The sequence below is a fragment of the Canis lupus genome, chromosome 10 (assembly GCF_003254725.2).
Source record: "Canis lupus dingo isolate Sandy chromosome 10, ASM325472v2, whole genome shotgun sequence".
Classification (NCBI taxonomy): domain Eukaryota; kingdom Metazoa; phylum Chordata; class Mammalia; order Carnivora; family Canidae; genus Canis; species Canis lupus.
The window spans coordinates 57,450,599-57,467,215 of NC_064252.1; the positions used below are offsets into that span (position 1 = coordinate 57,450,599).

Genomic DNA, 16,617 nt, shown 5'->3' on the forward strand with positions numbered 1-16,617 from the left:
AAGATAGGAGAGAGGTATTTTACCCACCAGCAGAATTAAAAGAATTGAATGTCATGTTTAGTACATGGTCATTGATATTCACATAATAATTTCTAGAGAGCAAAATTCTCTAAAATCTAAATTTTACAAATCCACATATTAATAACACCATCAGTCAACAATTTTTGAACAGTTCGTATGTGACAGACACAAAAGCAAATGACTAACCTATTTAATTACCACAAACCAGATATTTTCAGTATTAAAATTTCACAGATTAAGAGTTTGAGAATTTTAAAGATTATTTTTCAGATTTTCAAATGACATGATACAAAGTTTCCACTGTAGATCATAAGAACCTGATCCAGAAAAGACTGGTGCCAGCATTTCCTGGTGCTCACTCTATATCAGATGTAGTGCTGAACACATTCAGATTGAAGATTTTATTTATTTTTGAGAGTGTGAGCGCACATGTGTGCACATGAGTGCAGGGGAGAGATGGAGGGATAGGGAGAGAATCTTAAGCAAACTTGGAGCTTCATAACCCTAAGATCATGACCTCAGGTAAAATCAAGAGTTGGATACTTAACTGAATGAGCCACTGAGGTGCCCGTCACAGAAGTTAATTTAACAGTAACCTTGGGATGCATCATTATCACAAGCTTGCCAAAGATAAAACTAAGGAATAATGAAAATAACTGATTCTCTGAGGTCTTAACAACTGTTAAAATCAGTTTTACAAATTATTTACAATGTAAAACATTGTTTTACAAATGTTAAAAATCTATTTTTCCCTTTAAATATTTTTTTAAATTAATAAAACAAAGTTTACCTTTGAGTTGTTCCTCTGTATCTAACCTTATCTTGTTAATAGCTTCATCTCTAGAAATCTAAAAGAGAGCTGAGGTTCAGTATACATGGCAATATTTAACATTTCTATTTTTATATTATTAGTCAATTAACACATTGTAACAGTACTCAGATTTCTCTGGTAGTATTCTCTATTTTTTTATTTTTATTTTTTATTTTATTATTATTATTTTTTTATGACAGTCACACAGAGAGAGAGAGAGAGAGAGGCAGAGACACAGGCAGAGGGAGAAGCAGGCTCCATGCACCGGGAGCCCGATGTGGGACTCGATCCCGGGTCTCCAGGATTGCGCCCTGGGCCAAAGGCAGGCACCAAACCGCTGCGCCACCCAGGGATCCCCTCTGGTAGTATTCTTTAAAAGATTAGAGCTGGTTATTGATTTACAAGAAACATTACCTGTTTAATTCATTCAAATATATTTACACACTTCCCTAAAACTTGCATTAGTCAACAAAAGAGAACGGAGAAGCAAATATAGGCTTCTATTTAGCTTTCTGTTTAGAGATTTTTAATAAAAATTCATAAATCATGTGAATTATGAGAAAAAAGAATTCCCCAAACAATTATATGACAAAATTCAGGTATACTTACTTTATCATGTTCATAATCAGTAAAAACTGCATAGAGTCTTTCCATCGTGAGTCTATTTTAAGCACAAAATAAATGTCAGCATAATATTGTTAACAGTCTAATAATACTATTATAAATAAAACTGCAATATTTAATAGTAAGCTAAAATATTTAATAGGCACTTCATAAAGATTTAAAAATATGTACTTATTGTTCTTTAACACAGCTAATTACAATATACCACACAAATTTCTTTCTCCCCATCTGTCAGGGAAATCACTTACACATGGTATTTACTATATATGCCCTCCTTTCTTCTTAATTGTTCAATTTATTTCACCTTAGATTTTTTTTTTTACACACAAACTTTCTCTCCCCATTCTTTTTTAACTTCATTTTTCTATTCTATCCATTTTGGCTGTTATGGCAGGCAACTGCTTTGTTAGGGACAGTTCATATCTCTTTAGTCTCTGACTGATAGATGTAAGACTAATATGAAGGGAAATACTAACTTTTTCAATTTATTTGAAATAAAATGAAATATTTTTCTGGTGATTTCATTCATATTTACTGAGTGCATGCCTTTGTACTGGCACTATTGTAAGTACTGAGTATATAGAGGTGGTTATACTTGATTTCAAGAACCTCAACAATTTCCTTAGATATTCAAATATACTTTGTTCTTTTTTCCTTCTTTGGCATAGAGAGATAGGCAGATTATCTGAATCTTAACCAATAAACTCACTCCCTCTTTCATTTGAGATTCAAACTTGGGCCCTTGAAGTGGGAACTGGCTTTATCCTTTTTAAAGCATCAGGCTCGTATTTATTATGGTGCTCACTTTTAACATAGAAAAAGGTGTCATATAAGAAGTAATGCACAGACTATGCTTCCATGGTAAGCTTTTTTTCAGAGAGGAAATTAAATTGGTAACAACTTCAAATTTTCTTTTGTATAGATATTCTTACTTATGAATGTGTTCCACAATCTCTGGTGAAGGGGTAAATAACTTCTGAGGTGTCCTCTTGGTAACACCAATTTCTTTTACCAACTGCTGGATGCCCTGAATTATTTGTTGGGTGTATTTTACCCCCACTTTAATAGCATGGCAAAAGTCCTGTTGTAAAATGTTCTCCGCAGAGGCTTCCATCATCACTATTTAAAGGGGGGAAGAAAAAGATTGCCATTGAACCTTTTACCAGTATAGCATTTTTAAGCATCATGACATGATATAAATACTACAGATCAGTTTTACTTATTAATGGTATATCTACCTTTTTAATTTCTTTACTTAGAATCAACATACTTCCAAAACGTAAACAGCAATAAATGAATAAAGAAACCTTAATATTTGAAATTAGGTTTATAGTTATTAAGGGATTTACTTAATCCCTTAATAATTAATTTAATAAGGGATTTCTCATTAAATAATGAAACAAAATAAACTGCATCCTTATAATTCAAGTATCATAAAATTCCACCTTTAAAGCATAAAGCTGCATTTATTTTTAATATGTATTTAAATTGAAATTTTTAAAATAACAGCATAGTAGGAATCCAACAAATGTTTTCTGTTTAACAATTATTTGATGTGTCCTCCTTCTTAATTCTGTCATTTTCACATTGTCAAATGCTTGCACAGGTGGGGGGAAATCTTTTGCAGTGATACTGTTTTAAGTAAGCCAACTAGAGAAGCATAGCTATTATTAAAAGGCTGCTTTTACGGTTTTGTAATAGTAAAAACAATCCTGTGTAAAGCAGGAGAGTTCCAAGAATCACTTCTAGCATGCTATCCAATAAAATCTGTCTTCAGGTTTGGCTTTAGTTTCTGCCAGGCTGATAGACTCCTGATTACTCATGTGTCATTTCTGGCACTCCTCAATTTGCACAAAGATTGTGTAATCTGTTTAATCACATCGTGTTGTCATTAAGATTTATTATCTAAATCATCATATGTAAAGCTTCTAGGTATAATCTAGACTGAAAAAAAAATCTCCTTATGTGCTTTTTGTATTGTATAGTGTGTTGGAATTCCAACAGTCAAAGCCAACCTGTGAAACTAAAACAAAAGATCTAACATTTGTGTCATCGGAGTTCCAGAAAGAGAGGATAAAGATGGCAGGCTGAAAAGTACTGGAAAAATGACAGCTGAAAACTCCCCAAATTTGGCAGAGACATAAATGTACAGATTCAAAAAAGCTGAGTAAATCCTATACAGGGTAACCCAAAGAAATACATATACTAATTAAATTTCTGAAAACCAAAGAAAAAAAAAATCTTGAAACCAACCAGAGAAAAAAAAACACCTTACCTATATGGGCAAAGCAACTAAAATAAGAGATTTATCATTAGAAACCATAGAGGCCAGAAGGGAGTGGCAAAATATTTTTTAGGTGCTGAAAGAAAAGAACTGCCAACCCAAAATCCTATACCTAGTGAAAATGTTTAGGGAATGAAGGAATGAATATTTAGGAATGAAGGAATTTAGGAAGAAGGAATTCTCCTCAGATGAAGGAGAACAGTGGCAGACCTACTGTCAAAGAATGGCTAAAGGAAGTTCTTTAAACAGAAACAAGAAAGAAAGAAACCATGGAATATCAGGAAGGAAAAGTACCTTAATATTAAGCAAAAATGGAGGTCAATACAATATACTTTCCTTCTCCTCTTGAGTTTTCTAAATTATGTTTGATGACTGAAGCAAAAGCAAGAATTATAATAAGGCCTGTTGTGGTCCTAAATGTAGAGGAATATTAAAATGATTATATTACAAATGGGGAGGATAAGGCACAGTAAGGTTTTAATATTTCACTTGAGGTGTAAAGCAGCTTTTCTGACACAACGTTACTGAGATGGTTATATTATTCTCATTAGTATTCCCATGACATTCTCTCTCTTTTTGCAGAATTAAACTTAACTGAAGATTTTTTAAAATGCCTTTGACATATGTAAATTATACCTCAGTAAGTTGTCTTAAAAGAGAATAAGGAAGAAATAATATGGTAAAAAAAATTTAATATTCCTCAGACTTTGTTGCTTTCCCTTCTTCAAAACAATTCATTTTTTAAAAAATATTTAAGAAAATTCCTTATAGTTTTGTGTCTATAGACCTGTGTTGTCCAATATGGCAATTACTAGCTCCATATGGTTACTTGCATTTAAATAAATTAAAATTATATAAAATTAAAAATTCAGTTCCTAAGCTACTTTCGCCACATTTCAAGTACTCAGTAGCCACATATTCAGATATAAAACATTTACTTCATAGCAGGGTTCTACTGGACAGCACTGTGTTACAGACTAAAAACTTACACTAAAAAAGGTTGTCTAAATGATTGGTCTAAACTGTTAACCATTTCAGTAGTTGAAGATTAGAGAGTTTTGAGATTAGTTGAAAACTATGAATTCTAGATACAAATTTATCTTAAAAATTGTTACTGGTATACTTTTTCCTAAATTATATCCTAGCATACATAGAAAGATGAGTAATTATTTAGTGTACCAGTTAAAAGCAAGCAGAATGTGCAGAATGATGGCTACTGAAGTTATCTAGCAGCCAAGAGCACAAAGAAATAAATTATTCTTGCCCTATAAGGTCATACTTTAAAGATTTATATTACTAAATATTTTAACAATGGAATGGCAGCAATTACTTTTCTGTATTTTTGTATCCCAGAAGTTCCATGATGATGGTATGGGACTTTTCTGTATTTTTGTATCCCAGAAGTTCCATGATGATGGTATGGGACTTGGGCCCAATAACTTTAACAAATGGACATGAAGTCAAATGTATATTTGGTGCACTGTTATGAAAGCAGAGAACAACAAAAAAAAAAAAAAATGAAAGCAGAGAACTAGCTGAATATCTTCATGAAGACATAAAAAAGGAGCTGGTAATCTCTGAAACCAGTCTCTATCGGTTGTCTCTGAATCACTCTCAACCTTCTCCTAGTTACTCAAAACAACCTTCTGATGCCTTGTGCAGTCTCTAGAGTCTAATTCGTCCATCTAGAGAGCAAGAGGTAAGAAGAGCAAGCTAGAAGTTGCCTATTAGTTTTTACAGCATGCCACAGATGCAACAAAAATCCTCAGTTTATTCCTCCAACATCTACATAAAATTAGAGGGGTTCAAAGTCTAAGGCAGGTAGAGGCTATATATTTATGGCCATTAAGAAGCAAGTTTATTTCTGTGTCTTAATGATAACAGCAGGTATTAACAGTATGCCTACCATGTACTAGGCATTATGCTAGGCATTTTACAAATCCTGACTAATCTTCACAATGCCCTATTAAGTAGCCAAACCAATTTACTTAGTGAAAGTAATGAATACTGTAACTTTAAACAAAAAAATTCATATGCAGACCAAGTAAACCTATACTTTGCTCAAGGCACCCTACTTGCTCAAGTATGTAGGGGTTATCTGTTATTCATAGCTTCTCCAAATCTTCAGAATCTTCCCCAAATCTTCTCTTTCTCTCTACACTGTGATAGTTCCCCACAGTAAGAATCTCACCTTTTGGAGCTAGAATCTTGCTTCCCCTGTAGTCAAGAATGCAATCATGCATTAATGGTTCTGCCTAGTGTGATGTTAGTGAAAACTGGTATGTGGGAGCTCTAGGGAAGCTCCTTGAAAGGGAGAGTGACTTATTCAGCTGGCGTATACCTTTTTCTTCCTTTTGTGTATACATCAGGTAAGTTGGCCAGAGCTTGAATAGCAGGTTCATAAGCATGAAGATGAAGGGCACACCTTGAGGACAGCAGAGCAGAAAACTGGAAGGAATCATCTAGAATTCTTAAGATATTGTGGAGCCAGGGGCACCTAAATGGCTCAGTCAGTTAAGTGTCCAACCCATGATTTCAGCTCAAGTCATGATTTCAGGGTCATGAGATTGAGCCCTGGGACGGACTCCACAGTCAGCACAGAATCTGCCTGAGATTCCCTCTGCCCTCCCCTCACTGGTGCATACACATATATGTGTGTGTGTTTAAGTCTGTGTGCTCTCTAATAAATAAAATCTTAAAAAAAAAAAAAAAAAAAAAGATATCATGGAGCTACTCTGTCCTGGACTCCCTTGTTATTTACTTTAGCAACACACTCCCTAACCAATATGTAGATAACATACAACCCCTATTATATGTGTTTTATCTACCATATAGTACCTGATTCTATCTCCATTACTGACCACTATTCCAAAAGAAGCTGGAAATGAAGTGTTTCACACATTAATTGTACAAAAAAGTACTAAAAATACTGAATAGTTTACATTTATATTTTATCAAAATATTTCTGTATCAGAAGATCCCATGTCAGAAAGTCCCAGACACTAAATATCAGGCAGTAGAAAAAATGGAGACCTTAATTAATTTGTCCAAGGTCATACAGTTAACAATATGTAGTTACTGGGTTCAAACACAGGTCATTCTGACTGTCAAAGCCAATTCTTCAAGAGAACTGGGCCAATTTTCATTCATACAATTATGATATTTTTGTTATAAGGAGAGTGACCTATGATCAGTGCATTTCTTAGTTTTCTACCTACCAGAAATAGGTCACCTTTTTTTCTCAGAGGACATTAAACAGGTTCTCAATGATGAATTAGCTAAATTAACATATTTAAACTAATAAAACAATTTACTACCAGATTTAGAAATTCAATTTTTAGACTAGCTTATTAGTCTAAAATTAATTACCAAAACTACCTTGGTAAATAAAGATTTCTTGTATATTTTAATTGAAGCTTTATCACATTCTATAATTTTAGGTTTTGTTTGATATGGAGCAAGAGCACCACCAAAAAAGGGCAGTAATAAAACAGAACAAAAATCTTTATGGCTAAGTGACAAAACACACATTCACAGAAGACTATAAATGCATTATTAAGAAGCTAGAACTTACAGTAAAATCCCGAACAAATGTAATACTTAAACTACTTACCAATTTGACTTTTAGGTGCCCCAGCAACCACTAAATTTAAAGTACTGGAAGACATTTCTTTCCGTGTTGGGTTAACAACACACTCTCCATCAATCATTCCTATGCGCACTGCCCCTAAAATATATCAAAATAGTTGTGTAATAAAAAGTCTCCATTTTTTTTTTTCCAAAAAAAGTCTCAGTTCTCAAGACACTATTCCAGTGATAGCTTCAATCTCTACCTTCAATTGTGACTACAATAAAATCCTATTTCTCCCATGGTATTTAAGGCCCACAGAACGTCCTATACCACCCTACCCAACAGCCGCAAGGAACATTCTGAGTTGCTCAAATACATCATTTTTTCTATGCCTCAGTGATTACATTCATGTTCTTCTTGACTAGACATCCTTTTCCAAGGCAAATGCTTACCATTTGATCCTCCTAAGGTTCACCTTTAATGTTGAGTACTCTGAGAAGCCCTCCTTGACAACCTGACTAAACCCACCCTTCTCTATTTTTTTTTTAGTGTTTTCACTATACCTTTATAATATTGTTTATAAATAATTATTTGATTGTTTCCCCTACTTACACTGAAAACAAGAACTATTCCTAGACTTCCTTTCTTCTTTCAATTCTTAGCTTGGTATCTGATATTCAGGATATTCAAAACCTATTTAATCAATGAATCATTTTTATATAAGCATGATTCCATCTTTTTCAAGAAAAAAATATGTTTTTCAGGGACACCTGGGTGGCTCAGCAGTTGAGCGTCTGCCTTTGGGTCAGGGCGTGATCCTGGAGTCCTGGGATCTAGTTCCACATCAGGCTCCCTGCATGGAGTCTGCTTCTCCCTCTGCCTATGTCTCTGCCTCTCTCTCTCTGTCTCTCATGAATAAATAAATAAAATCTTAAACAAACAAAAAAATATATATATGTTTTTCAAATCTTAACTTACCAATAGGTCCATTCCAAGGAATATCTGATAATGAGAGAGCTACAGAAGCTTAAAAAAAAGAAAAAGAAAAAAAAAAATAAGGGCTGAAACAAAAAGGTTTCATTCTTTAAACAGTGATAATGTTAATCTTGATTTTTATACTTACCACCATTAATTGCTAAAACATCAGGTTCATTAACTCCATCTACTGCTAATAGATTACAAAGTACCTGGTACAAGGGAGAAAATTTAGAGCACTAAGAATAAAAATGTACTTGATTTAGGAGGATTATCATTTTGGTTAACATTTTGGGCTAAAATAAAGGAGCACTATGTGTGGTTAAAAGCATGAGCTATGGGACACCTGGGTGGCTCAGCGATTGGGCATCTGCCTTGGACTCAGGGCATGATCCCAGAATCCAGAATCAAGTCCCACATCAGGCTCCTTGCAGGGAGCCTGATTCTCCCTCTGCCTGTGTCTCTGTCTCTGTCTCTCTGTCTCTCATTAATTAATTAATTAATTAAATCTCTAAAAATAAAAAGCATGAACTTTGAAGTCATATTTCTGGCTGTCATTTAACTAGATGCCTGACTACAGCAATTTACTTAAGCCTCAAAAGTTTCCTCATCTTTAAAACAGAAAAATAACAGAATCTTCTAAAAAGGTTTTCTGAAAGTTATAGGAAATATTATTTTTAAAGCATTTATAATACTGGGCATGTTGAAAATATTCAGTAAATGTTAGCTATTTCTATTACATAATAATACTGTTTTTCTGTTTATAAGCATATACAAAAAAAACTGATGAATTCCTTTATACTGCAATAATATGCCTATGTCACATACTTAAGAAAACAACTTCTTAAAAAAAGAAAAAGACTACTTGAGGCAATGACATCATTGCATAGGTATATTTGCAAAGCATATTTTTATCAAAGAAATAAAAGTTCACTAAAGCATATGGTTCATTATTCTGAAAGAGAATTCTATTCACAAAATATTAATAGAAGTTTAAAGGACCCAAAAAAATTGGTAACAAAGATTAGTTGTATTGATTGTCCTAGCCTCTGACACTAACATAATAGTCCCAGCCAGATCTGTTCCCACCCTTCTCAATCACTCTAAACTTTCAAACTCATCAGTTTCCTGCCTCAGAGCTTTTGTGCTTCTCATTCTATCTGCTCAGAATGCTTCCCCCACACCCCTAGGTTGGCTAACTCCTAGCTCATAATCCAGGTATCAACTCAAATTGACATTGAATAAATATTAATTTTTAAAATTAACTGAAGTTTTTTAGAAAACTTAATGTAAAAGAGCAGCATTACCAAAAATTCTTATTTTGTGTTCCAATGGTTAGTTAGCCTAAGTAGTATGAGAGAAATTCATTAAGTAATTTTTGACTGATCTGGAAACAAATAAACCTAAAGCAGAATCTACCTGTGTATCATAAAAGTAGCCAGCTGGAAAGAGAGGTCTAATTGAACGATCTGCCAAAAGAAAAAAAAGAAAAGACACCATTGTAAGCATTTATAATACTGGGCATGTTGAGACCAGGCTGAAAAATAACATAGCTGTTATTAATGAATTAACATATCAATATGTTAAAAAAAAAATTCCCTTGGACTCTGAAAGGGTCACAGATAAATGTCAATGCTTCAATTAATATATACCATGCCCTAATAATAAAACTAGCAGGGCAGGAACACACAAGTCTAAACCAGAACTTTTCATTCTGGTTCATATATAAGCAGAAGAAAGAGACTTAAGGCCCGCAGCAGACCTTGGTATTCTGTGTCTAAAGTATACACAGACTAACAATTTCTGTATAGAAAAGCCATAAACTCAAATGATCCCACAATATTTAAGGATGTCAAAGATTTGAAAGATTACAGATTTCAGTAGTTGATGAATATAATGCTTTCAAGAATTACTATGCTGAATATGAAAATGAAAAATACTAGGGACAGCTTGTAGAGGCATAAGCCACAGAATTTATATGCTCAATAAAGATTCATTCATTTCAGCTACATATATTTATTAAACGCCTATTTTGGGGATCCCTGGGTGGCGCAGCGGTTTGGCGCCTGCCTTTGGCCCAGGGCGCGATCCTGGAGACCCGGGATCGAATCCCACGTCGGGCTCCCGGTGCATGGAGCCTGCTTCTCCCTCTGCCTGTGTCTCTGCCTCTCTCTCTCTCTCTCTCTCTCTATGTGACTATCATAAATAAATAAAATTAAAAAAAAAATAAATAAATAAAAATAAACGCCTATTTTGTGCCAGGTAGTATTCCAAATACCCTGGATTCAGCAGTGAATAAACAGCTTTCTCTTTCATGGAGTCCATATCTGAGGGGATACAGAAAATAAACAATCTCAGGCAGTGTTCCTATAATGGAAGAAAACTTAAGAGAACTGTCGAATATAGATAGAAGAAATGCTAACACAGGCATAAGAGAGTTACTGCCTCTACCTTAGCATCTTACCTATTACTCGACTTGTAAGAACTTCTTTGTCAGAGGATCCAACCTCTCTTCTGAGATAGTTTGTGGGAATTCTACCTGCTGCAGCAGCCTTCTGTCTGTAGTCAACCTAAAGTAGTAATGAAAAAACAAAAGTTCATTGGACTCCTTTTTATGGCAACAAGCTATTTCCCAAGAATGACACTATACAGATACTAATTCTCCTGAGGCTGCTCACAACATGGTCCAGATTAAGAATGGAGGATATTTTATTTACTTTTAGCATTTTGTATCTCTATGGGAAGGGAAAATTGATAGAAATATTTCAGTAAATTGATTTTTAAGAAGCCTTCCACTTAGCAGTGAACTACAAAGCCTCATTACTTCCCACAGTGGGTTATTCGGGTCACATCAAACATCCCCTTTTTTGTATCAACTGTTAAACTTTTCATAACACAAAGAAGCCACAAACTCCTACAGCACTCCTTACTCTTCACCAAACATGTACTTGCAGACTCATTCTGAAGGGAAACCTATGAAAGCAATGAATTCATTGCTACTCAACATCAAAGTCTTCATGTACTTCATTGTTCTTATCAACTTGGGAGATTCTAAAGCATGCTTGCTACTAATATGAGAACTGGTTATGAAGCAATCAGTCTAGATTCCTTTAATGACTAAGCATCAAACAACAAAGGAATATTCTTTATTGTGCGAAGTTTACACTGTGCACTCCTTAGACGTCAGACAGAAATATTACAAATTCTACATTTATGCCATATTACTGTTCAGATAAATCAGCAGATACTTACCACCAAAGGCATGAACTGGGAAGGTGAAGGTTTTGTTTTGCTGACGGCTGTGACCATCACCGCAGTGTCACCTGACTTAAACATAAACAACACTGGTAAATTCCTTAAAAATCAGACATTAACATCTAAGCAGTGACTGAATCAATCCTTGCTCTAGTTAAATACAAGGAAAGAGAACGATTATTCCATGACACAACGTAATGAAAATAGTTAATCACAACTAGTCCAAACTTGATCCCTTCTACAAGATCAAGAAAAGGCTTATTGAGGGACACCTGGGTGGTTAAGCATCTACTTTCAGCTCAGGGCATTGATCCTGAAGTCCTGGGATCGAGTCCCACACCAGGCTCCCTGCATGGAGCCTGCTTCTCCTTCTGCCTATGTCTCTGCCCCCCCCCCCAGGCTCCCCCCCAGGCCCCCCCCACCCCCCCCCGTCTCATGAATAAATAAATAAAATCTTAAAAAAAAAAAAAAAAGGCTTATTGATAGCTCAGTCACATCCAATCATATTTTTCTACTTCTTATGGAGAAATTTAGGCTATATACAAAGAAAAATTTCTCACTTATCACAATTAAAATAGTAAAATCATATTCTCTAGAAAAGCATTACAGAATTTATTAAAGGTAAAATAGAACTCCAACTTTGAAACAGATCTTAAAGGTCATTTAATATATCCAGCTCTCATGACTCCGTGGTTCTTTGGAATGGTTCTAAAACTAGAAACGGTCTGCATTAACTTAAAGTACCACAATTCTGAGAAGTTACATGATGTAAAAATAGTATCAGTCTCCACAACCATTTTTAAGATAAAAATGTAAAAATCTAGACTTTTTACCTGTACTACAGCAGAGCCATCTGCAAATCTGGCCAGTTTTCCAGAGGATATTTCTAATTTTCTGTTTAAAAATAAAAATTCAAGACAAAAGGACTTAGGTCATCAATACAAATCTCAGCTTAATATAAAATAATCTACTATTCTAATAGAAGAACTAAGCCGCAGAGACCCCAACCTAGCAAAAAACAAAAAAAAGGGGGGATAGAGTTCACAATCACTATTAAAAGTACTGGGGGGGGGGGGGGATCCTGGGTGGCTCGGCAGTTGGGTGTCTGCCTTTGGCTCAGGGCATGATCCCGGAATCTAGGATCCAGTCCCACATCAGGCTCCCTGCATGAAGCCTGCTTACACTCCCTCTACCTATGTCTCTGCCTCTCTCTGTGTATCTCTCATAAATAAATAAATAAATCTTAAAAAATAAATAAAATAAATAAAAGTACTAGGGGAATTTAAGAGCTGCCTAAGGAAAAATATAGACACTAAGGCATAGGAGCAATCTGAATGAGAGATAAAGTACTCTGGGGGTGAAGAAGCTGTGTTTGTAAATGTTAATTTCCATTTACAACCTTTGTTTAGTCTGTCAATCCTTGCCTTCTTAATAAAAGTAGCCTTTTAACACACAAATGAGATCCTTTCTCTACTTAAAATCCTTTAAAGTATCCCTCAATGCTTTCAGGACAAAATATTAAATTCCTAAATATTGCCTACAAAGACCTTCATGTTAAATAATGGTGTCAAGACAAGTGGGGGGCGGAGGGAGTGGGAGAATAGCCTTTTCAACCAGAGGTGCTAAGACAACTAGATACCCATATACTGACAAATTAATAAAGTTGGACCCCCTTCCACATACTATAAATAAAAAATCAACTCAAAACATAGTATAGAACTAAATGTAAGAGCTTAAAATTATAAAATTCATAGGAAAACACATATGAGTAAATCTTCATAAACTTGGGTTAGACAATGTCTTGTTATATATGACATCAAAACCACAAGCGACAAAAGAAAAAACAAATTGTACTTTATCAAAATTAAAAACTTTCATGTTTCAAAGGGTACCAAGAAAGTGAAAGAAAACCCACAGAATAAAAAAAATTTGCAAATCATATATCTGATAAGGAACCTGTATCTAGAATATGGAAAGAATACTTACGACTCAATAAGAAGACCAACAATCTAATTTAAAATTGGCAAAGGATTTGAAGTCTATCCAAAGAAAATCTACTAAATAGTTAAGTATATCAAAATATGCTCAATATCATTAACCACCAGAGAAGTGCATTCATAACCACAATGAGACATACTTTATATCTACTAGGATGATTATAGTCAAATAGATCAATAACAAATGTTGATGAGGATATGGAGAAACTAGAACCCTCATATACTATTTATGGAAAGGTACAATGGTACATCTTCTTTGGGAAAGAATCTAGCAATTCTTCAAGAGGTTAAACACATAAGTGCCATAGGATCCAGCAATTCTACTCCAAGGTAAAGACCCAAAAGAAATGCAAACTTGTATGTCCATGCAAAAATTTGCGTAGAAACATTCATAGCCACTGCATTATTCATAATGGTCCCAAAATGGAAACAATCCAAATATATGTCCACCGATAAATGAATAAGCAAAATGTGGTCTCCCTGCATACAATGGAATATTATTCAGCCATTTAAAAAACAAAGTATTGGGCAGCCTGGGTGGCTCAGCAGTTTAGTGCCACCTTCAGCCCAGGGTGTGATCCTGGAGACCCAGGATCGAGTCCCAAGTCCCAAGTCGGGCTCCCTGCATGGAGCCTGCTTCTCCCTCTGCCTGTGTCTCTGCCCCCCGCCCCCGCCCCGCTCTGGGTGTGTCTCATGAATAAAATATTTTAAAATAAATAAATTTTTTTAAAAAATGAAGTATTCAGGTCCCTGGATGGCTCAGTCAGTTGGGTGTCTGACTCTTGGTTTTGGCTTAGGTTGTGAATTCATGCGTCATAGGATGGAACCCCCCACTCTCCAAATCAGGCTCCTCACTCAGCAAGGAGTCTACTTGAAAGATTCTCTTCCTCTGCCCCTTCCCCCACTCTGGAGCTCTCTCTCTCTAAAAATAAATAAATAAACCTTTTTAAAAAATGAAGTATTGCTATGTGTTACAACATGGATATAACTTGGAAACATAATTAACTTAAAGAAGGCAGTAACAAAAGACCAAATGTCATATAACTGACATATGACATATAATTGACAACCATTGAATTGTACATTCTAAATGGGTAAATTGTATGGTATGTAAATTATATATTAATAAAGCTGTCTTTATAGATAGGAAATAGGCGGTATTATCAGTTTTATTCCCCAGCTTCTGCAGAGTATAAAAAGAGGTTACTGAAGGCTTGAAACAGATCAGTATCAAAGAAACCAATATTCATAAGTGTATTGTGAAGCCAAACCAATTCTGCCTTCTGAAGATACTGAGGAAGATGTTCTGTCTCATGAAGGCTGCTTCAGAAACATTTTATCATGGTCCAGTGCTGAATACACACACACACACACACACACACACACACACACACCACAAATGCCCTGCCCCCCTATCCTTCACATGCAAAAAGGATAAGGAGAGAACTCAATATTTCTACCCATTAAACACTTTTGTCAGAAACCTGAGTTCATGAAAAGCCTATTTATCTATTTAACAGACTCATTTTGTTAAATTTGAAAGCCAAAAAAAAGAGGCATGTTCACTTGTACTTTCAGTCCTAACTTTGAAAAATTTTGAGGATTTTTTTTAACCACAAGAAATATTTGAGAAATTCTAGTTGGGTTTCTATTACCATTCACCACAGATGTGATGACAGCCTACAATAAAATGGGTTTACCGTGACAGATGGAGTAAGGTGCAGAGATAAGGAGATGGCATAGTAAGTGGAGGGAATGAGATGCTCAGAGCCAGTCACACTCTGTAGCCTCAAGCAAACTACAGCTAAAATCAATATTAATGTTTTATGTGTAAAAGTAAATCTGGGGTCTTGAAATTTTATTTAATCCAGAATATGTTACCAGTACTTCTCAAGACCTACCAGGAAGTGGCATTCCATCTAATAATGTAATTTCTGAATGATCCCTATGAAAGGAAGGAGATCATCTCTAAATAAATTGAAGTGAGTCCAACACAGAGAAAAGGAGCTGTGAAAGTTCTAGTTTTTTCCATTAATGGGGATCTTGCCCCAGAATTTTTGGGATTACTTTCAGTGGCATATTCTTTTGTATATCCTCAGCGATAGTAAGTTTTTATTTTTTTTTAATTTATTTTTTATTGGTGTTCAATTTACTAACATACAGAATAACCCCCAGTGCCCGTCACCCATGTAAGTTTTTATTCTTTAATGAAGTTATAATTTGCACAGAGGACCAAGAGAAGGCAGTAGAGAACAGAGGTTAAGAAGAACATGGGTGTTCTCTGAATAACAATAAGCATCACTGGAATAAAATAATTCTTCAGTCTGCAGATGACATCTATCACTTTTTATTAAGTTCCACTGGTGAACACTAGTCACGTGGCCCCACCTATGTAGGGACTAGCAATATACCAAAAAGAGCACACATACTTACAAAGCCTGAGGCAAGGAGTAGATCACTCACTCCCCTGTTAAGAACCAGCCCTTCCAAATTATATTAGCAGGCAGAGAAATGGAGCTGAGGAAACACTGTTAAGCTTCTAAAGCTAACCTATTTACAATGGGAACTGACTGAATCAGTGAGAAAAACAAGTCTGCAATACCCCCAGCTATTCTCATACATGTACGCTTCCCTTTACGTTTATTCAAACACCACATCCTCCTGCCTTCTTTGATCCCTCTGTTGAGTCTACTCAGTGTCTCCATTAGAGATCTTAGGCCATCCACCAGACAATCTTACAGTCCTGCCTTGGTGATTGCCCGAATCTGCACTCTTTTTCTTCCAGGTGTGTGCAATTTATACTACACAAAGAAGCAGGCGGTTTCTTTTCAGTATATCTCATGATCTCACCTGATATTAACTGACCTATGTAATTTTTTCCTGTTCATGCACTTTTAGTTGTGTTTTTGGTGCTAATTTGTTATTACTTTTATACGTCATGGTTGATTTTATCTCTTTATTAATTTACTCTGTAGTATTTTAGGTTTTTGAGCTTTTAAAAATGTTTAACCATGTGAATGTTTACCTAATGTGAATGAATAACTAAAAAAAAAAAAAAACAAAAAAAAAAACTTGAAAA

At 35.0% G+C, this 16,617-nt stretch overlaps 1 protein-coding gene and 1 long non-coding RNA gene across 3 annotated transcripts in view; one reads left to right on the forward strand and one right to left on the reverse strand.

Moving 5' to 3' along the window:
• LOC112672477 (uncharacterized) overlaps positions 1 to 16,617 on the forward strand; it is a 166,073-nt gene that overhangs the window by 34,393 nt on the left and 115,063 nt on the right. The window lies entirely within an intron of this gene.
• Positions 1 to 16,617, reverse strand: part of PNPT1 (polyribonucleotide nucleotidyltransferase 1) — a 43,185-nt gene that overhangs the window by 23,904 nt on the left and 2,664 nt on the right. Inside the window, exons 2-11 of the mRNA XM_025467548.3 lie at positions 12,375 to 12,435; positions 11,539 to 11,613; positions 10,751 to 10,856; positions 9,706 to 9,755; positions 8,435 to 8,498; positions 8,290 to 8,337; positions 7,354 to 7,467; positions 2,389 to 2,575; positions 1,442 to 1,493; positions 812 to 869 (exon numbers count right to left, since the gene is read on the reverse strand). Of these exons, the coding sequence (XP_025323333.3) occupies positions 812 to 869; positions 1,442 to 1,493; positions 2,389 to 2,575; positions 7,354 to 7,467; positions 8,290 to 8,337; positions 8,435 to 8,498; positions 9,706 to 9,755; positions 10,751 to 10,856; positions 11,539 to 11,613; positions 12,375 to 12,435 (815 nt within the window). The remainder of the gene's footprint in view (positions 1 to 811; positions 870 to 1,441; positions 1,494 to 2,388; positions 2,576 to 7,353; positions 7,468 to 8,289; positions 8,338 to 8,434; positions 8,499 to 9,705; positions 9,756 to 10,750; positions 10,857 to 11,538; positions 11,614 to 12,374; positions 12,436 to 16,617) is intronic.